General features: G+C 35.5%; 1 protein-coding gene across 2 annotated transcripts in view; it reads right to left on the reverse strand.

The window, feature by feature from the left end:
• The window catches only part of NYAP2 (neuronal tyrosine-phosphorylated phosphoinositide-3-kinase adaptor 2), a 133741-nt gene that overhangs the window by 106820 nt on the left and 3077 nt on the right, over positions 1–23844 (reverse strand). For both annotated transcript variants that reach the window (XM_034439380.3, XM_034439379.3), the window contains exon 2: positions 18384–18606. In XM_034439380.3, coding sequence (XP_034295271.2) covers positions 18384–18589 — 206 coding nt within the window. In that variant the 5' untranslated portion in view covers positions 18590–18606. The remainder of the gene's footprint in view (positions 1–18383; positions 18607–23844) is intronic.

Here is a 23844-nt window from a genome sequence, read left to right on the forward strand (position 1 = left end):
AATATTTATCTTCTGGTTCTATTGGCTTAGATGCCAATAAGCTAAATAAAGTTTAATTAAAGTAACATTTGCTTAGTGTGATGTGAATGCTGCCTTGAAGCACTGCTTAAAACAAATAAACAAAGAACGCTTCTTAACTACTTGATACGCATCCCTTAATATTGCCATTGCCTGGAAAGATTTGACTAATGTTTCAGAAATTAAGCTATAGTGTGGAATTAAACAAAGATGTGACATATCCTGATATTCAAGTCAAAGTCATAATTTGTTGCATAACATTTAAATTTTGATATTTTTAAAAGGAGAGCTAACATGATTTCATTGCTACTCATACTATTTGTAAACAAGGACATTTTCAGATATGCAGATTCTTGAAGCATTTGAGCTATCTAGTGGTACTTTGCTTGGTCTACTTCAACATGTATTATGAACACATTGCCATTCAGACACTATTCAATCGATATCTGTTTTGTACAGATTTGGGTTATCAGAGGAAGCTTTTTGTTTCATAATTTAAAAGAAATCCAGAATGAAGGAAACAGGAAATCAACCAGGGAAAACAGTGTGACTTTTTAAACACTTTCACATTTGCAAAAATTACACCAGGTCTTGTTCACTAATTATGACAAGGAAGCTATTATGAGTATTTCCTTTTGAGTCTTACACAAATCTAGCTCTTTTCATGGGGTTATCTGCTAGCTGGAAGGGGAAATAAGGAGAAGAAAACCATCAGAAACCTTATTTGAAAGAGTGTACCTTAATGGCTATTGGGATAGAGCCATGATGGAGAATCTATGGCACATGTGCCAGAGGTGGCACGCAGCACCCTCTCTGTGGACACGCAAGCCGTTGCACCAGTTCAGCTCTGCTGTGCATGCAGGTGCGCCTGTCAGCTGGTCTTCAGGTTTCTGCTCTGCATGCTCGGGGGGGCATGCATGCATATGGGTGGTGGGGTGCATGCAGGGACCACATGTGCATGCATGGGACAGGGCACATGCACGGGGCCACACACATGTGTGGGGTGGGGTGCACCAAAGCATATGTGCAGGGGCCACACATGCTTTGAATTTTGGGGGTTTGGGCACGCATGCACTCATTCGCGTGTGCACATGTGTACTTTGGCACTCAGTCTGGAATAGGTTAGCCATCACTGGGGTAGAGGAACTCTATTCCTAACTAAATTTTGCTTATTTGTTCTATAATTCTATTATCAACTTTAAGCCAATCCTATATACCCTGTTTCCCCTAAAATAAGACATCCCCTGATAATAAGCCCAATCAGGCTTTTGAGCGCATGCACTAAAATAACACACACACCCTTGAAAATAAGCCCTCCCTGAAAATATTTAAACTCATGAGCAGCCACCATTTCCTCACCATTTCCTTTGGTTTCCTCCATGCACCCCAAAATAAAAAGACCTCACCGAAAATAAGGCCATGCACTTATTCTGGGGTTCAAAAAAATATATGACAGGGTCTTATTTTTGGGGAAACATGGCATTAATAGTTATTAGACTGTCATGTATTAATATTTTGCATACTATCACAAATAAATGATCTCTGGATAATTCTATTATCAACTTTAAGCCAATTCTATATAGAAATAGTTATTAGACTATCGTGTATTAATATTTTCATACAAGTATACCATCACAAATAAATGACCTCTGGATAATCTGGATAAAATCAATGTTAAAATAGAGTTTTTATATATGTCTATTATGCAATAAAATACTACTCTCTATCATCTATCTATCTATCTATCTATCTATCTATCTATCTATCTATCTATCATCTGTCTGTCCATTTGTCTGTCTGTCTGTATCCATTATCTATTTATCTATCTATACCAGTTAGCAAATTAATGTGTTGCAATAATTAAGAAATTGGACCAAATCTCAGGAAACCTAAAGCCAAACCTTATTTCAGAAGGCTTATAATGGTCAATAAATATCTTCCAGCCCAAGCAACCTCACAGGTAGATGTGAAGGAATGTACAATTGGAGAATATTTTATGTGACACCTTGAGCTTTTGGAGGTAAATCTAACAAACAATGAATCATATAATATTAAATATAATTTCAGCAAATGATTGCTCAAAATATTTAAATCTTTTCTCACAATAAGGATGTATTCAAACACTCATAATGATATTCTCTATAACCATATTCTTGAACATTATTTATATTGATTAATTTACCAATCTAAAGCCATATAGATGAGAGTAATGTACACAACACCAAGTGTCTTCTGTCTAATTAGAAAGGAGCCCTACTAATTATACTTAAGGGAAATTCAATAGGCATAAATTAACTAGTTCTCTCTCTAACTAGAAGTTCTCAAAATGCTCCTGGATGTACTGAAAGAACTTTAGAGTTACTGAATTTAAAATCCTGTTATTCCCCTAAGAAAACTCTGGATTTCTTTTTCTAACTGCTCCCAGCCTGAAGTTAACATAGTAACAAAATTTCTAATGAATGAAGGAAAGAGTTTTCATAGAAAAGGAAGGTATGAAAAAGTAATGATGTTCATATTTCCCATCCCTTTCTCTCTTTGGGAAGGTAGGTAGGTAAGTAAGTAGGTTGGTCAGTTGATTCAAGATTTTAATATTCTAAAACTCTTTTTAACAAGCAGTGCTATTCACATAAAATATAATAGTGTTCTATTGTTTTGGGCATAACTTGGACAATAAGCACTATACAAAGGAAGCTATGCAAAAAAGCAAAACTAAATAACATATATTTCTTTTTTGTATTCTTATAAATTAGTAGTCTCCAATAAAGTGGTTAACATCTTTGATCATGCTGACTGGAAATTATTACAATGATGCATTACAATAGGAGGATATCTGTTTGGGGTCAGAGGTAGGGACTGTACAGTGTATAAAAAGATTGATTGATTGATTGATTGAATTTATTTACTGAATTTATGTATTGAATTTATTTATTTATAGAATATATATATATATATATATATATATATATATATATATATATATATATATATAAAACATCCACACAGCATGAATAAACGAGATGATACCTCCCGCCTACCAGCCATTTGGAAACCTGCCCTTATTGACAAACGAGTCCCTAACACAAAGAATGACACCAGACCCACACTCACGAGAGCCACACAGGATGTAACCACCACACATCCACGCAGAAAGTAGACTCAAACCCACACTGATGGTTAGGCACGACCCCGGACCAGAAGCCAGACCACAGCTGCATCATTAGCCACTTTAAACCCCTCCAATCCATACATGAAGCAGACTGACACCCACCATGAAAAGGTGGGACGGCCACGAACACGAAGCCAAACAACAGCAATACAGCTCATCAGCTCAAATCCCCCTGCTACTCAGACTAACCCGAGCACAACCAAGCCCCCACCTAAACAGAACACACACCCATCCAATCAGAGCACAGCCAAACCCCCAACCAATCAGAACACATCTCCGCCCAATCAGAACACAGCCAAGCTCCCACCCAATCAGTTCACACACCCACTAGCAGTTAAAAGGAAGAAACAGCTGCAATCACACACATTGCTCCTAGAAGCACGAAGCCGAGAACACCAGCCTGAAGATGACGAATGAGACTTCATCGAAACGTTGCCAAGACACCTCCAATTTTACGTGGGAGAAGACCCGAATAACCAAAGACTTACACACACACACACACACACACACACACACACACACACACACACACACACATATATATATATATATATATATATATATATATATATATATATATATATATGGGGGGGGTCAGAGATGTATGTTACTGCCAAATATCAGCGTTATTTGACTTTGCTTTTAGTATTAAGTTGTCAGTTTTCAATTTTTAAAAAACACTATCATTTCCTAGTGTCAAGCACAAGAGAATTATTGTTCCTGTGTTCAGAATATTGAGATCAGTTACAGTAACCACACCAGGAAGAACATTGAGAAATTGGATCAAGTCCAGAAAACAAAAAACTAAAAGGATAAAAGGTCATTTTTAGGAGGAATTGTTGGAGGTATTAAATGTTTTTAGTTTGGAGAAGACTGCAAAGTAATAGAATATCTGAAGGTCTGTCATGTAGAAGATATACAGTGTTATTCGGGACAAGAAACAATAGATTTAACATTTCAAGAAATTATATGTCACTTGGAGTTTTAACAAATCATAATGGCAATTATGGCAATTATGGCAATTATGACATAATGACAACTTACCAGTGGGACAAATTGCCTTCCTTAAAGGGGTGATTCTCCTTTGCTAGAGATGTGGAAATAGTGCCTTGATGGTCATCTATTGGGGATGCTGTAAAAGTGGATTCCTATACTGAGCAAGGAATTGAACTAAATTATCTCCAAGGTTTGAAGCTTTCAGTCTCTCTTCCCAAACTTATTTTCTATGATTCTATAATGTAAGAAACAGTAGTGGTGGTAGTTCCACTGTTATACTAAATTTATACTAAATACTAAATTTAGTATTTAACAGTTCATAAAGCCCCAGAGACTTTTCCGTATTGCTCCATTACCTCTGCATTCTTACTTCCATTATATCATTATTTTTGTTGTGTTGTTGTTAAGGTGTTTTATTAGCTGCCAAAGTCATGATTTTGAGTTGAATGACTATAAAAATTGAAATACATACTGTGTATACACACACACACACATACACACATATAATATTAAAAATAGATTAACAGCAGGGCGCGTTCATAGTTCTCTATACTCATTCAGTTGGGTAACACAGTTCTTTTCCCAACGTCTACAACGCAAATCACAAGTAATGAAATTGTCTTTTAGCTATTAGTGTGGCATTTATGAAAGCAGTTGATCAACATTTGGCAAGCAAACTGATCAGAACTGCTTTTTGCTAATATTATAGCAAATAGAAGGTGCCATTTTGCTAGAAATATTCTTTTATTAATGAGAACATTTTTTCTGAACTCAGCATGTGGCTAGTTGGCAATCAAGATTTTTTTTCAACAATCTTTTCTTTCAACAAAATATAACATTAATTTAAAATATAACATTATTTTTATTATATTAAAATTAATTTATATTTTGCATTAGAAACCTTAATGTTTTGAAATTCTAAACTGTTTGAAGTTTTCAGACACTCAGGTCATTTTCCCTGTGAAAATGCATATTTTGTCACTGAAGAGACAGTTTGGTGTAGTGGTTAAGGTGCAGGCCCAGACACCAGGAGACTGAGTTCTAGTCCTGCCTTAGCCATGAAAGTCAGCTCAACCAATCTCACATGGTTGCTGTTATGGGCAAAATAAGAGGAAGAAGGAGTATTAGGCATATTTGTCACCCTGTGTTACTTATAAAGTAATAAAGGTGGAATAAAAAAATCTAATAAATAAAATAAAAGTGCTATGGACTAATATTTCCAGGATAAATATAGTATATATGTTTTAAGTTATGTTGGCTACCTGCACAGTTTGTACTGAGAAGGATTTAATTATGTTTGACCACTGAATACAGCAAAAGATCAACTTTTTGATGTGATCATCTGTAAAATGTATAATACTCACAACATGAGCAAAGCTAATTTTGGCCTCACAAAACACACATTCATTTAAAAGATTGCTTTAATTCATTCCATTTATGACTTGAGATGGCTTACAGGAGTATTAAACTAAGGAAATAAGGAATAAGGAAATAAATAAGGAAGCAACCTGCAAAAGAAAATAACCATGCCAAGGAAAGAGGGATTGAAAGTACACAATATTCTGGAAAGTTCATGCATCAACCATCAACAGCTAGACCATAAAGATTTTGGCACTATATTTCTTGGGAATGTATATGAGTATTCCAATCATGTGACCGTAGACAATTAGATGGACTTTTCACAATTACACATGCCACTAGAAGAATGATGGCAATTAGTGGTTTGATTTGATGCTCAGTTGCCCAGTTATAAAGGACTTTAAAACAGAGAAGCAACTCTGCGTGAAAGAATCATGTATTGACTGATTGAGGTAGGGGAGTCTAGATGGACTGCTAAATTCATGTCTTCCTCTCATATAATTGTAGTCTGAAAGATGTTTCAATTAGGAAAAGAAGTCAAGCACACAAATATAGGAGACAGAATAGTTGACCTGGTAACAGTACTAATGAACGAGGTTTTTAGAATTTTACCTGAACACAGATGGAATATAGGTCAACAGTAATGTTATTATTAAACATTAATAGACATGTAGAGATCATGTATTAAACATTAATAGGCATACAGTTCTAAACTACAGTATATAACAGATGCATTTTACTTTGTAAGTTGGATGCCCTCTCAAGTACTGTGCCCTATTTTGGACATTACATTATTAAGATTTTAGACAAATTGTAGTAGGCTCAGAGAAATAAAAGGACTAGAAAATACATGTTTCAAGGAGAGTTTGAAGACAGTCAGTTTTTAATACTGAGAAGTCATGATGATAGTGGGGGGATGTGATAGCATTCATGAAATGCCAGAAAGAATATCACACATTGACAAAAACCAAGTTGTGTTCTCTCATACATAACAGTATCTTCCCAGTTGGGTAACAGCAATCCCAGTTCAGTATTTTTTTATTATTATTATTATTTGATTTGATTTATATGCCGCCCTTCTCCGGAGACTCAGGGCAGCTTACAATGCGTTAAGCAATAGCCTTCATACTTTTGTATATTTATACAAAGTCAGCTTATTGCCCCCACAAACTGGGTCCTCAATTTACCTACCTTAGAAAGGATGGAAGGCTGAGTCAACCTTGAGCCTGGGGAGATTCAAACTTGCAGTAATTGCAGGCAGCTGAATGTTAATAACAGGCTATTAGTCTGCTGCGCCACCAGGCTCTTTTGGAAATATTGTAAGTATAGTAGGATACAGTAGAACTTAAGTGTCTAAGTGACCAGCTCCCCTTCACTGGATTTGTTCCAGCAGAGACTGGATATATAAAGGCTGTGTTGATTTGGATTCCTGAACTCGATGGGAGTTGGATTGATGCCCTAAATAACTTCTTCAACTCTGTGGCTTTTATATATGAAAAGGATATTGCTACATTATCACTTCTCACATTACACAACAGGTGGCTGACAGGTCTCATATCAAGACACAGTAAACTGAAAATTAATTTCTTGTTTTCATAATACACTGAACCATTAAGCAATTAAATAAGTTACATATGTACAATAGACTAAACACAAATATCCCAAGCATAGTGCACTGTATGAATATATCTGCTAAGTGTTTATTTGACTTTTTAAGCATATACAAATAGAACCCAACCACAGAATAACTACTTTTTAAGAGAGATGTACTGTACAGGAACCTATTAACCAAGGCAATAGGCAATAAAATTGAAACCATTTTATTTGTCTTGTGGCAGTTACTGCAATGACTTGTCTAATGAAAATCAAGATATATAATATTGTAAATAATGGCTCTGATGGCCAAAAAGAATTATACTTGTTTGTTTAAGAAGGATACGATTATGGATACTGGAGCTTTTAATTCAAAGATGAAGCCCAAAAATATTGTGATTCATATCTCATGGGAATATAACTAGGACTGAAATATTATATCCTTTATATGTTTCCACTAGAATTCAAATATTTAGTAAAAGCATATAGCCCATTGTTCTTGAAGCTGCATATGCCTTTTTTCCCCAAGATGCTTCATTCTTGTGCTTCATCTTTGTGTTTATAATTGAGATTTTCTTTGGCAGAGATATGCTAATGGAATAAACAGCTCTCCATTTAATGACTGATACCACAGCAGGCACCCAGGGCAAATGTTTAATTTAACCAATACTTTGAGAATGAAAAAAATATTATTAGATTTTCACTGATGTTATGCCTGATTCTACTAGGAAAGGACAGGGAATGTAGAAAGTGTAGCAGATCCATATAGAGTTTCAATGTCATCAGTTGGCATTCATGCCAAGTTTTTAACATCATCACAAGGATATAAATTTTTCAAATATCCAGCTCAAAATTTGCTGATTGAGTTGAATAGGCATTTTAATTTTCCACGTTACGCTATTTTTCATGATCCATATGACATTGCATCAGGGTTGATACGGATCATTTAAATTTTGAACCTGTCAAATTCTAACCAGAGAGTACTAGGGCCCACTGTCAGATAATTCTACCAGTTTTTCTGGATTTTCTTCAAATTGAAATCAGTCCCATTCATATTTTTTCATAATGCTAATGCTTCATTTATCTGATGGTTTAAACAGTCTTTGTTCATTTCCACGAAACAAATGATTGTTCAATGGATTTCTGGTTCTGTGAATTGTGGCTTTCCTGTCCCTGAACTAAATAAAGTTCTGTTTTATTCAGCCTCTTGGCTTCCTAAAATTGTTTATACTTACTCAGAAATTAGCCAGGAGTAAGCTAATGAAAATAGTTCATACATAGATAAATATAAGAGACACTTATAAGAGCACGAAGCAATGATGCACGAGCTCATCAAGTTAAGACTATGACTAAAATGATTGATAATAGATAGCAATAAAATGTTTTGGACATTGGCTGAAAACACTAGTCTTAGTATTGCATATAATTGCATATAATATGGTCACACTCCATGAGATTAATTGTGGGAATCATTTAACTAGAGTTCCAGTTAAATCCACTCACATCCCAAATTGGCATGTTAGGTCTTTCTAGACCCACTTTCTCTGGCATGCCTTAATTATTTCAATTGGTATTGTGTTATTTCCTTAAAAATTAAAAAAAAAATCTATGGGAGCATCAGGTTAAATGTTCTTTCCAAATTGGTAAATTTTAGTGATTTTTTTTTCTGTGGTTCAGTATGATGATTATAAAGAAATTGCTAGGGCTGTCACAGTTCAGTTTGGCTTGCATATGGAGAGACATATGGATGCAAGCATTCTGGAAGGAGGCTTAGTAATTTAGATCATGTCAGTTATTTATAAATACATTGAATTCTTAATTGAAAGGCAATCTACAAAAAGCAGCAAATCCAAGTTAAACTATCTACAATATCTAGGCTGTGAGATATTAGCATGTGGAGTATATTTACTATATAGTGATGTCATAGAACTGGACAGAACATGGAAAAAACTCTGACATTTCCTTCTATTTGTATTATGATTTCTTTATAGGTATATATTATTTGATCAAAACAAATAATTAATGAAAATTGACACAGGAGATAAAAGTATTAAAGTGACAACTAAGGAATTTGTGTGTTTTAGTCTGTCTATATCTTTTGACATATGATTCCGCCTACCTCTTTGCAATGACATAGAAGCTTCGGCTGCATGTAAACTCAGAAACTAATGGATGCTAACAAGTTTATCCTATTACGATAATTGTTGGATAAAATCCCATGGTTATATTTTATACCAAATATTAGAGTTCAGACACCTCCTAGCCCTTTCCCCAGCCCCCCAGCCCCACCCCCAATATTATATGCTATACAGCAGTTTTGCCTTTATCATAGCACTAGCACCAGCTTAAAATCCTGGCTTGGTTTTTGCCTAATACAAAACCACAATATTGCTGTGCTACTACAGCCATCGCAAGCTGGCCAACTGCTTACATTTTTCACTCTGATAGATTACAGGGTCGGATTCCTGGAAAACTTAATTCACAGCATGCTGACATTTACATTCACTCAGCACAAATCTTAGCCAGTGGCAATTTTTAAATTATAAAAGTGGCCTATGCATTTTTATGTTGTCATATCATCCTATCGCCTCATCACCACCTCATTACTGGATTCAGCATCTGGCTGACCTCTGAGCTTGGGAACTAAAGAGAGTCAAGACTGATTAATGCTTGAATGTGAGATTAATACCAAGGCTATAGATTAGAATGAGAAATTAAATATCAGCCCAAAAGGCAATGGCAGACTATATCCACGGTGTTGCCAATGAAACAGCATGGATGAGCCCATGAAATCGCCAGGAAGTAATGTTGGCTCAAAGGACATTCCACCCTTAATTTTATAATCTAAAACTTTGAAGAAATTATTTATGTTAAAATCGGCTATTCACTCAGATTGGAACATTGTGGCCATTTGCAGCAAGTTGCAGACTGGTCGGGTATCTCTGGACACAGTGGAACTTAGAAATAATAGAAAATACTTGTAGCTCGGGTTTTAGATTTTGGCAGTGGTTTGCTCTCCAAGCTTGTTTCAATTTAGCTTCTGAATGTTTCATTACCAGACTAGGTAACAACACCAGCAAGATTCTTGTCCTATTCTCCTTTGCTTATCAATGTCTTGTTTGGTGCCAGTTTGGTCAGTTGGTTGTGTGATTGGTTGTTCTTTTGGAGCTATATTTAAATTCTGAGCAGCTGATTGGTTGTCTTGTCGATTGGTCATTCAAATGGTCTGGTTTCTTAGGTCTTCATATGCTGGATCTAGATCAATATGCTTGTTAATTGCTCCTTTGGCAAAATACCAGGCTTCAATAAATTCATGTGTGTGGCATGGCCAATGATTTTTGTCCCTTCTCCATCGAACTGGTGTTGTTTATTATCAGTGTGGTTTGAGATCAGGGATTTTTGGTCATGCCGTTTAACTGCTAGTTGATGTTCATGAACCTTGTTTTCAATTGCCTTCCTGTTTGTTCCACATAGAATTGCTTACAATTCTTGCAATTGATTATGTCTTCTATGTTGCTGTTGTCTTCCTTCTATATTTTGTCTTGGACTTTAGATAGCTCTTTTCTGAGTGTGGTTTTGTGAGCGGAACACAAAACCACAGTGGAACTTACTTCTGTGTTAAGAAGAAGACTATTTAGGACTAGATTGCCAGTAGGCCAGTGCTTAACAGTCCTTCTATCAATGTTCTCATTATACCACTAGCTATATTGCCAGATTACTTTATAACCAGAAATAAGTCTGTGAAATATGAAAGATGCTCAAGTGCAATCTCATATAGGCAGTCCCTGGGTTAAGAACTTTCAGTTTACAGAAAACTCATATTTATGAATAAACTGCCATAAAAGCCTATGTTTAAAAAAAATGAGTTAAATGTAATGGTTCATAATAACGAATCCACACACTACTTTATGATACTCATGAAAATATTGTGTGGCTTTAACAGTTCACTGGTTCAAGGAAGAAGACAGCCTGCCATTTCAATGATCATTTTTCTCTTATTTACCCTTGTAACTATCTTTCCGAAGCATAAATCCAGTCCAAGTGCTGGTGATGCATGAAAGAAAAGGAAAATGATCGCAACTGAAAATAAAGTGGAAATAATAAAGTCACCAGAGCAGCAGGCAGTAGCTTTTGAGAAAGAAAACTGAGATCGAAAACTCCAGAACCGAAAGAGTTAGCTAAAGCCTTTTATTTCAGTGAAGCAGGAATGGCAAAGTTATAGAGGAAAATCCTAATACAGAGAGGCTCACCAAAATTTACCGTACAGTTACCAAGACCCTCAAATGCTTCAAGGCCATGTATGATGAGAAAAAGAAAAAATATTTTAAAATATTCTGTAAATATCATTTCAGTGCATTGATGCAAATAAGCACTAAACCTGGAAATGAGTAGTATAAAATATCTGGAACTAAAGTCCTGTTTTTAATTTTGTACTTACTATCTTTAATAAAAGATAGATATATGCAGAAAACTATATTATATTATTACTTACAAGAATCAAGATTCATGAATTGATGATTATATTTAAGACAGGCCAGCATCAGATCATTTGAAAACTTTACAATATAGATTTACCTATCAAGTCTCCATTAAAGAACATAGATATTGAATTTAATCTTTAGCAGGCAAAACTCTTGATATGTTAGTTTGGTTTGTTAATAATGTATTCATAAAAATAGTCAGAATCTTTAAACCTCTAGATGACTTATGTGTCTATTGCATTTGTTGTCAAGATATTGACAGTTGATGGGCAAGTTCAGAACCTCTGCTTTCTCTTTATCTTAAAACCAAACTTGTCCTTGCAGCAAAAAATATCTTTGTTCAGAGGTCACTATCCTGAAAGTCCTTCAAATAGATTGATATTGTCTATTAAATAGGACAAATGGCCCACTATAAGGATTGTTTTGCTGTGTTGTGGCTCCGTCCTCCGAGCCTATCTTATCGGAGGAAGAAGGCTCCGAACATGAGGGAGAGGAGACGGCCAGGCCTCCCTCTCCAGGACCCTCCTCTCTGGCAATGCCTCAGGTGTCTCCCAAAGGAGAAGAGATTGGCCAGGAGCCAGGTGTTTCCGAGCCATCAGATAGTGACGAAGAAACATTGTGGTTGGACCCACGCCAGCATCGGAGAGACAAGCGGGCGCAGCAGAAAAGGAGGCGTGCCAGAGATTAAGCTGAGTCATTGGACCACACCCCACAGGCTATAAAAGGGAGTGTGGTGGCCATTTGGACTCTGTGACGGACAAAGCTAATCTCTGGCGAGGCACTTTGCACCTTCGGACACAACACCTATTTGCTGTGGATTTAATTACAAACTAGACTATTCAAACTGTGTATATTTTTGTCTGTGTTATCGGAGTAAAAGTTCTTGGCAGGCAGCCACGGAGTTGCTGCCAAGTTCCTTCTCACTGACGTTGAGTGTTTGAAGAGTTTATTTAACCCTCGGCTGACTGGTTGGGTGTGTGCGTGGTACGGGGACAGAACATGCTGCTTGAATGTTATCTCTTTGTCCACTCTTGTCTACAACTGACTTTCAAGAGTATTTTAGTCCCCTTCTCACATTTTTATCTTTCTAGTAGCCCCTAACACATTTATTTATGGAGCTATAAGAATAACATGCAAGAAATTATATTCAATTGCTCACTAAGAAGTAGTGTTAATGCTTGCAACTTTCAATGCTAGGGTCAAAAGGTGCAAGGCTGCAAGGTTAATGGAGCTAAGAAAATTACCGTATTTTTTGGTGTATAAGACGTAACCTCCCCAAAAAAAGTGGGTGGAAATGTCTGTGTATCTTATACAGCAAATGTTGCTGAACCCCTGCCCATCCACCAGCCCCCACCCATCAGCCTCTGCCTCTGAGCAATTTATATCCTTGCAGCAAACAGCAAACAGCTTCAGCACAGCCTGATTTAGCACAAGCAGCTGATTGGTGGTTGGATCGGCCTCCCGGAATATTGCCTATCAGCTGTTCCAGGCTGCAGGGATCAGTGCTGCTGCATATCGCCAACTCCGCATCCCCCATTTTCAGCCTCTGCACATCCCGTTTTTGGCCCATTCCAAGCAGTGGTGATAGGCAGTGGTAGTGATCCCTGCCGCCTGGAACAGGTCAAAAATGGGATGCGCAGATGCCAAAAACAGGGCACACAGAGGCTGAAAATGGGACATGCAGAGGTGGCAGCAGCAGTGATGGGTGGCAACAGCAGCAATCCCTGCAGCCTGAAACAGCTAATAGGAGGTATTCCTGGAAGCTGATTCAACCGCCAATCAGCTGCTTGTGCTAAATCAGGCTATGCTGAAACTGACCAGGCTGTTTGCTGTTTGCTGCAGGGAGGTAAATTGCTGGGAGGCAGAGGCAGATTTTTCCCTCCTTGAATTTTTCCTCTCCAAAAGCTAGGTGCGTCTTATAGTCCAAACCATCTTATAGTCCAAAAAATATGGTAAATTATTGGTTATGTATTATTTCATTGCACTTTATAAGATATAAACACAAATAAAACAATATCTTTAGAATGGGCATGTGTAATGGTACTATAATTATAATTAGCCATTATAGCAATGTTACATACAGGAATCATAAAACGGTTCAGAATGTTATGTTAATTTCTGTTTCAAATTATATTAAGGTAGAAATTATTTCAAGACCTACCAAGAACAGCATTGTAAGGATGTACATGGAAGCATAGTGATAAGACCTGATCGACAAATGAAAAATACTATTTTTTTCTTTCAATATTTTGAATGTATGGTGCTTTTTTTACATTAATAGGCAAAATACAGTCAAGCTTTTGACAACTAAGTTACTTCACCTGTAAATGATGCAGAACACATTTAGAAATTTTGCATATAAATATAAAGTTATAATTTTTCTTTGTTTTTGTTTTTGTTTTGGAAAGCCAAGGCATCTGATACTAACAACGCCTAAAAATTACATCTGTATTCAGTCCACAAAATCCATGTTAATGTTGACTTTGAACTGCTGCAGACCTCAATGCTTAATGATCTGCCTAATTTATGGTCGTTTTTCATTCGCGGCTATGCATTTTAGACAAAATATAGTCATTCTTTTTCAAACTACTTCCTTTATGGTTATCTCAATAAATCTTTTTCCACTTCAGTTTAGTAGGGAAGTGACTTTAAGAGAAAGGGAAAGAGGGAGAGAAGGAGAGAATGAATGAGAGAGTGAGTGAGGAAGGAAGGAAGGAGGGAGGGAGGGAGGGAAGGTTGATATGAAGGACAATGTGTTGGGGAAATAATTTTTTCAATAGTCATTTCTTCCTGGGCCTGTTAGATATTGAAAAGTCCTAGAAACGCAAGTTCCTCCATTTCACATCAGGTAATACATCAAGCCTGATATGCACGTCACAACAAATACAGCCATTCAACTCCCAGGCCTTATTCTCAGAGGACCAGTGATGGTCCATTTTGCGGCTGAAGCAATTTAGATGGTCTTTTGCAAGCCTTGATCCAACATTGTAAAAATTCTTGTTCCATCATTAAAAAAACATCAGTTACAACTACATCGCTCATATTGATATGTATTTTAATATCTTCCCATTGCTACTACATTTGCTTTCTTCCGTAGGCCTAATTCCTAAAACAATCTAAAAAGAGTAAACCTCAAGAGGAGTTTTCATTCTCTAATTTTGTCTTTTTGTCACTTACAGTATTTGAAGAAGACAGTTGTAACATGATATACCGGTAGGTTGCTCTGAAACATTAGCAATGGAGTCTACTAGATGATGGATCTCCAACAATCCATCAATGCCAAATCTCAATATAGCAACCAAGAGGTCCCTATACTTAGATTCTACTCTATCATAGTCTTCACAAGTAGACAGACATGAAACCAAGAAACTGAGATTTGGAACATGAAGACAATTATTTCAATTTCCTTACTTGACTTTTATCAGATATGTTATCGATACAATCTGTAACTGTTTTCTTGTATTTCACAAACACACTTAGCAATCTCTGTTGACCTTTAAGACTTGTTATTTCTCTTTATATCTGAAAGAAACATTACAGGTAATCCTTGATTTAGTGACCATTCAAAGTTACCACTGATCCCAAAAAAGATCTTAAGTCCCAGATATTGAACTTCCAACAGCAGCATCTCCTGGGTCACGTGATTGCATTTTGGGTATTCAGCGGTTTATATTTAAGTTATTGAAATCCTTAAACATCCATGTGTATATATAGCAATCTAATGAGCATAATGATTTATATACAGAACTATATGTATATACTATGTTACTTTAGTGATGTTGTTCTAATTGTTCATTGGGAGCTATGTAAAGTTTGATATCAGATTCGCAGCTATATAAATGCTTTAAATAAAATAAATAAAAATATCAAGGAAATCATGGGGATATCCTTAGTGTGGCATACTAGTAACCATACTCAAAAAATGAGAGGTAGAAGAAGATGGTTACTTCAAAATTTAAGATTGATCATATTTCATTTCAATTTCAATTTGCTCACTAACAATGAATTACATATTATTACATATGACTATACCTCATATACCTAATAATTTGTTTATCTTCTGCCACATTGAAAAGAACAGTTTTAATGAGAAATCAAAAGGCAGACATACAGACTCACTCGCACTCACACACATTCTTGCCTTAAGGTTGCCTCTCTCTCTCCACTAAGGCCAAAGTTCAGTTTTCTAATTTTGTTCCTCGCATGGCTGTAGGATACTAAACAACGATAATGGCGCACCAGACAGCAGTGTCTGGAGATAGCCTGTTTCACTGTTTTGTTTCTAATCCATCAAGCACTCAAAAAGACAAGCTCTCTTGAGACCATGGAACTTGCTGACGTTGCTAAATTGACTTCTTTGATCAGAGAAAAGACAATGTCTGCTTATTGTTGATTGGAAACTCCTTATAGACTTTTTGCATGAGATAGGGAAAAAAATGAACTCGATATCTATGTTTTTTATGATTATACAGCATAATAGATTATAGAAAGGAGTTATAACTACAGAGTAAAAGCTAATTATATCATTGTACTTATAACTGCTATAAAAAAGATCAGAAGCTATTTATTTGTATTCTTCTTTCTTCTCTATTTTTCTGTTACTTTCTCCCCCCCCAAGTTTTTTTTGCACTTTTAGTTTTCTCTTTTATTTCTTTCTTTTTCTTTACTTTTTCTTACTTTTTCTTAATTTGTATTAGGTTTTATCTTTCGTTCTAAAAATATAATATTCCCTTCTAGCCCCTATGGGTGGTGTATCTATGTGTGTGTATTTGTAAATAACAAAAACAAGAAAATCTCTTCAAGAAGATTTCTTTTGGGCTTAAATATTTATAAAAGTTATGGTTGCTATTATTCATAACTTCTAAAAGATAAACATGAACACTTTTTTTGGCATTGAAGGCTATTTTGGAAAGATGTCAAGAGCACAAAGGCTCTGGTAAACCTGCATATGGGTGAGTGAGGCTGTGTCTGGGGATTGTCATGTGTGTTGGGCTTGGTCTCTGGGTGTTATGTGAATTTCATTGTATGGGTACACTGTGTATATACGTACAATGACAATAAACTTTATATTAAAAAATGTAAAATTAGAATTAATAAACATTTAAATCCCACACAGCTGAACATAACTGAAGATTATATGCAATGTACATGGTTGGAGACTTTATTATATCTATTACATATTTGAGAATATTATACTTGAATACAGGAAAAAAATGCACCAGATCTTTGGAACTGATCACCTCAGTTTTTAATCACTGGAATCTATGTTGAATCCAGACAATATGGGAAAACTGAACATCAGTCTAGGAGGAGATGCTCAGCCTATCTTTGAAGGGATTCCTCTGAAGGAATAGGTGTCTACTTTGGAAAGTTTCCTATCTTTTGGAGAGAAAAGATTTTTTTGACCAGATTTCTATATTTTTCCAAACAAATTAATAAATTAACATTCAATAATAAGTCAACTTATTCAATAACATGATAATGTACACAAACAGTATTCTGAGCACAAAGGCTATATTAATCAGGAGAAAGAATGGGAAATTCTGAAACATATGTAGAATAAGCTATACTTTATTCATTTCTTTTAATTTTATTTCATCTTAAATTTAAAATTGATCTAATTGTTGTCATTGCCCTTTTCTAAATTTTATGATGAGAACCCCAGCATGCTAATTAGAAATATGACACTTATATACCTATTAGATAAGAGAATTCTCCCCTCCCCATCCAGAAAATTAACAACACAAAAAATAGGAAATAATAACTATACAGTAATGAGGCAAAGTCTTGCTCATCTCCTAAGAAGCCTTGCAGCTTCAGCTGGGGAAATGGTGAAATGTGACCATATGCACTCATATTTGAACAACGGCTGTGTTTTCGATGCAGAGGTATACCTTGAAATCACAACGAACATGGTGTTTGAAAGCCAAGATCTCCCTATGATACATGATATTGCTGATAGACAAAGGTGACTTTCTGCTGGCAGTCCTGAATCCGATATAGCCAGCATTTGTTTGTACACTTTCAAGACTCTAAATTGGAGCTAAACCATATACAATTATAATAATTGTCGACACGATTGAGCAGATAGTTTTCTTGCAGAAAAGCTAAACATACCCTTCTTCCATGTCATTCAGTGACAAAGATAGAGAACCCATAGCCCACTAGCTACCTACCCCCAGTTCTGCTTTTTGCTTGCCCTGGAATCCCTCACATTCATATTGTCAAAACACAATAGCAAATCACCAAATTACAACAGTACTATATTGTTTTTCTCTGACTAAGGAAGGGAAAAAGCAGAGACAAAATAGCTAACATAATAGATCCAAGTTCTAGTGCCTCTATCCAGAAACATCATAGTGACACACTACATAGCCCTACAATCCTCAGCTGCATAAAAAAGAAGTGTGAATTAAGTTGGACAAAGAGACGCCCTTCTATCAGTGACCTAATCCATTTGCCCACAGCAGCATTACATTTTTGTAATATGTCAGTACAAAACTGTTCCAAACAAAGATAACAAAGATGATTTATTGGGCTACCAATTTCATGATTTATCTATCTAATTTAATCTTAGCTGGTCTTTAGACTACCCATCTCATAAACCTACTTCCTGATTTCTATTCTAAAAATCCACTGAAATAAGTAAACCAATTTTTACAGCTGCACATTAAATCTACAACTGTTCTTCCAGACCATGTGTCATTTGTATGCTACAGACCTTTAACAAAGCCATAGTTCCTAATTTTATGCAAAAGACCAATCCTTACCGTTTTATTGCTTCTTCTTGTTTCCGGCGCTTTTCATTCTTTTCTTTCAAGTAAGCCAGGTTGGTTTCATTTCTCATGCGATCATTCTCCCGAGCAATGTCAGATGCATTCTGTATAACTAAGCCATCATAGGCCTTCAGGCCCATATCTTCAATGTACTGGAGAAAAGTGCCCAAAGTGACCTCCTCCTGATTAGAATTCATCATCTTGTGGGAAATACTTCCTGTGGGTTGACAAAAGGAAAAAAGTTCATGCACCCATACATTTTTTTCACTGGTTCTCTGTCCATTGTTAAATCAGTGAACAATTCAAAATTCGTCGGGTTTTTCAAATGTAATTTTATTTAAGGCTGAAAACGGTTTGAGTTATTGTTGGATTTTGTATTTTAAAAAATAAGGATTATCCATTCCATGCTTCTTTGTGTCACTGACCTAATAGAATTTAAAACTTTCGAACTTTTTGTTTGAGCGTGCTCCAATTTGGGCTGCTGTTAGCTGTGTGAGCTCTGTTTTAAATGAATTGCATCAAGTAGGAGCTTTATTGCTATATACCGAATTAGCTTTTTTTTCTTCCTTTCTATTCTCTCCCACTTTGCTTGATGGAAAATACTGGAAATTTCAGAAATTTGTTTACTGAAATTTATTATTTTTCTTTTTTATCATCAAATACAACTGATTTAATTAGAACTTTTATAAGGTCTAAATTTACAACAAGCATTTTCTAATGTTGTGACCTGTTTCATATAAACACACATACACAGAGACAAATTTCATGGTTTTATTTATTCTTTTATTTACATTTTCTTGTATTTATCATATTTCTACACTGTCCATCTCACCTAAGTGCTATATGGATTAATGTACAAAACTTGGCTGTCATCCAAGGAAGCATTCACACCAAATCCATATGTTCCTTTGCTTAAGATAAATTCCATGCATCTGATTGAAGTTGATTGTGATCCATGCAAGCTTTGGCAATAGTAGAGGCATTTCTAAAGTGCTACCAGATTGCTTTGGAGTTTATTTATTTCATCTTTATTTAGAAAACAAGTTTTAAAAGCAACCCTCAAGGGAACGTATTGATAATACTCTCATATAAAAAGTATTACAGCTTCTAATTACATTCAGCCATTATAATCATATTTAATTTTAGATGCTTGGAGAACACCTCAGTATGAGTTCATTTCTTACTTTTGACAACAAACAACAATACTGAGGCCTATATGCTTAGTAGTGAAGCAAAACATGAAGTTAGAAGGGTTGTTTGCCTTTTCACCATATCCCACGCTGCTGAAAATCAACAAATTATATTCAAAAACATTTCAGAATTTGATATGGCAAAGATAGGACTAAATCAAAGTGCCTGAGTAAAAGGCAAATCTTACAATAGTTCCACCCATGCAAAAAGAAAAAGAAACCACCCCCCAACAGTTTTTTGCTCTACCTGTTCTCAATAATTTGGTGAAAGAGAAATTTATTTTTGAACTGCCTGTTGAAGAAGATAATTTCAGTGAAATTCTCACAGGTGGGATATGGTGTAGTCCTTATGAAACAAACCATAGGATGCATGAATATGCTGTATTTCATTCTAAATCATCTCACCACCAATCTGTGGCCTTGCTAGGCTTGTCAGAGTTCAGTTAAATCCCAAGGAAAGACATTACTGTACTTTTTTCATTGGCTTTTTCAGGCTGAAAGGTTTGGACCACAAAAGAAGCCTTAAAGATATGAAAAACCAAGTAGCAGAAAACAATAGCAGCATTTGCACTGTCTGCCAATTCCAACAGTGAAATTGGAAAACGCTACCAAAGAAATACCAAAGAAATATTCAGGTATACTAACTATAAAGTAAGAAAACTTTGAGATAAATTAAATTCAAGCATGCTGAATTTAAACCAATGGGAATAAAATAAACTATAAATTAGGAAGGGTCATTTACCCTAGTCCTAAGAAAGGATCAGCAACCTTGTTTGTTTTTAATTTCTGCATTGATTATGTGTCTCTTTGCTTTAATTGTTCTGGATTTCAAATAGTTAAGATTGCAGATCCAAATTATCATTCATAAAAGGTAAAGGTAAAGATTCCCCCTCACACATATGTGCTAGTTGCTCCCGACTCTAAGGGGCAGTGCTCAACTCCATTTCAAAGCCAAAGACCCAGCACTGTCTGAAGGCGTCTCCGTGGTCATGTGGCCAGCATGACTCAACGCCAAAGGGCGCACAGAATACTGTTACCTTCCCACCGAAGGTGGTCCCTATTTTTCTACTTGCATTTTTTACATGCTTTCGAAGTGCTAGGTTGTCAGAAGCTGGGACAAGTAACGGAAGCTCACCCCATTACGCAGCACTAGGTATTCGAACATATGCAATACTTCAGGTTCAAAGCAAAATTTGCTTTGGAGTACATGAGATATACCTGAAATCTTATCCAGGGGTTTCATCCATACAATCCAAAGCACATTTTTACCATTAAATACAAAGCCTAATATTTCTGTGGTACACTAGTCACTTTCCTTAACAAACATTTTCGTGAAAGTGAGGTGCCTGAATAGCTACACGTAAAGAGAGCTAAACTAAGCTGGAAAAAGAATTGCTGCTTTCACAATTCAAGAAAAGGTGCTATGTACACAACATCTCTTTTGAATGATTTACACAAACTGTAATGTATAGTTTTACTAAAAACATTATACAATTCAAATTTCCTTGTCTCCTTTATTAATTTTTGTTTGATGGTGAGGGAAAATAGGTGAAAGGAAGAATGGGAAAAGACTAGAGCTATAGAATATAGGATGATGAGTTTGAATCTTAAAGAGACAGCAGTAATTTATAATGTTGTTATCGTTCTTCCATTCAATCACACATGATTCTCAGACATTGCCTCTACAGATCCCTGCAGTTTTCTTGGCAAGGTTTTTCAGAAGTGGTTTCCATTGCCTCCTTCTTAAGACTGAGTGAAAGTGGATTGTCTCAAAGTCACCAGCTGGTTCTATGCCTAATATGAGACTAAAATTCATGGTCTTCTAGTTTCTAGCCTGATCCCTTAACCACTACCCCAAACTGGCGTAGTTTGTACTGTACAAATTTTGAACTAAGCAGCCTAAATCCAAATGTAACTTGCAATACATATTAAGGAAAGCCATATTTTCTTCAACACCAATGAAGCTAACATAGAGTGGCACTAAATAATACATAATATTAACACAGAAGTCAGTTTTCCAAAGTTTTCATATTGTCTCAGTCATTCTTACATTCTTTAAGGTAAATCAGTATTATGAACTTTTGAGCTATGAACAGTATTATATTAAAAACACTAAACTGAGCTTTGTATAACTTCAACCAGTATTTGAAGTGAATGAGAACCCCAAGCTTCATCATGTAATCACTTTGCTATGTTATAATCCTTTATATTCTAGAAAATATTACTGTATTTAGCCTTTAGTAATTTGATTTCAAGATTTCATTGCCTGTACATAGCAGATTGTCACTGAGCTGCTTGTATTAATAACATTTGACTTTATTAACATTTAAGTAGGTTATGTGTTTTTCAACTTATCTATTATTATTGTTCTTGGTCTTTTACACTGTTTTAAACCTACTGCATGCAAGGGAAATATACAATATTTATACAATACAAAATATACAGAGAAATAATAATTTCTCTAAAAATAAGCTTTTAAGTCTTTACCTACAAGCAGGGCATTTTTCACTTTTCCTCACAAAATTTCTTATTTCCGGAACTACATTTCATGTCTATTAAATATGTTCAATCATAAGTTTTTTTTTTTTAAGAAAATGTCTGCATTTTAGGATTGCAGGATACTTTTTCTCTTCATTGTGGCAGAACATAGGATTGCCCTGTCGATTCTAGCTTCTTGATTAACCCACTTTTCCTACAAATCAAATTGTACTCACCACTTCTTCATGCTATTGGACATATAAATGATGAATCAGTTATCAATTCAACCCTAAATATCAACAATTTAAGAGTGAATGTCATGCAGCATATACAAGCTTGTCATTTGATGACTACAGAAAATATTCAGCCATCTAACTCTGCTACCAGTCAGAAGTTTATGTATGGAGGTCACAGTTTTCTTTAAAACACAGCATGGTTTAAAAAAATTTTACTACTTTTCCTTCATCTCTTGCTTTACGGTCATGATGGGAGTGCTGTGATAGGAAGAAATGCCTTAGAATCATTCTGGGCAAAAGGTTTTCTGCGGAGAAGAAATGAAGTTCTCAGAAGGTGTCTTTTTACTTTTTATTTTTCCTGTTGATTTATTCATCTTACGCAACAAGGTCACTGAGTGATACATTCCTTTTTTGGCCTGTGAATACTCCCGTGACTAACTGCAATGGGATGATAACAATGCATGTGCAATTTCAGTAAATGAAAATAAATAATTGATTCAGTTTTTCAATCAAGTGTCTCTGATTTCCTAAAAAGTGATGACTTAATATAATAAAAAAACCTGAAGAACTCAGATGCTAAAATCACTCAGTAAAAGGGGAAAGGGGAAACCCATGACTTATGTCAGACTAATTAAACAACAATGTTCCAGTTCTTCTAAGGCTATGACATGATGGTGAAGAACATATATGTAAAAATATGTGTATTATACCTGATCTCATATAGCTGCACTGGTTAAGTCAGCTTTCCACCATTTAGTAGTTTCTGGATGAATTGCTAATTAAATTCCAAGAATTTCTTCCTTGGTAATTCTGTGAATTACAATCCCAATTTAGAGAGTGATGAGTTGGAGATACTAAGGCTAAATCATAAAATTTTGATGATTTATTGAATGGGGAAGTGTCAAGGGATGGAGTGAAATTATCTGAAAAGATTATGATAAATAGCACATAAACAAACAGATTAGAGAACTAATGTGTGACCCATCTCAATGTCTTCTTTCCCAAGAATTTCACTGTTGAAGGAAATTCTTTGTAAACAAAAGGAAGTAAACTTACATTTGTCCTCTCTATTAACAGCATTGTGGAGGAAGAGGCATCTTCAAGATGCTATATAAAAAATATATACTGTACATCTTCTAATTTATCTTATTATACCTCTGGAAGGTAGTTCAGGTTGCAAATGATGTACAAGTCAGAGTCATCTAATAAGTTTCATGGCCCAGTTGGGAACTGATTCTGAACCTTCCCCAGTATTAATTCAGCATTATAATCTCTACATCAAATTGTCTCTCATGCAAATTTTGTAGAATGATGCTCATTTGTTAAAACAGTTCTCTGCATGACCCCCAGCCATTTTCAGCACACTTAAGAAAATCCTTATTTGGAGTTTCTTTAGATTTGCATGGAAAATTCCCTAGTCAGCCTAAGAAGCCTCTTGACCCATAAGGTTAGCCACATGAAGTTCCTTGTGTAGAATCTCAAGTGGTTACTGTGATGCAATTTGTATATCTGTTTTGAGCTGTGCTGTGCTGGAAAGAAAACAAAATGTGG

Source organism: Pantherophis guttatus, chromosome 6 (assembly GCF_059756535.1).
Source record: "Pantherophis guttatus breed Tessera chromosome 6, ASM5975653v1, whole genome shotgun sequence".
NCBI lineage: Eukaryota > Metazoa > Chordata > Lepidosauria > Squamata > Colubridae > Pantherophis > Pantherophis guttatus.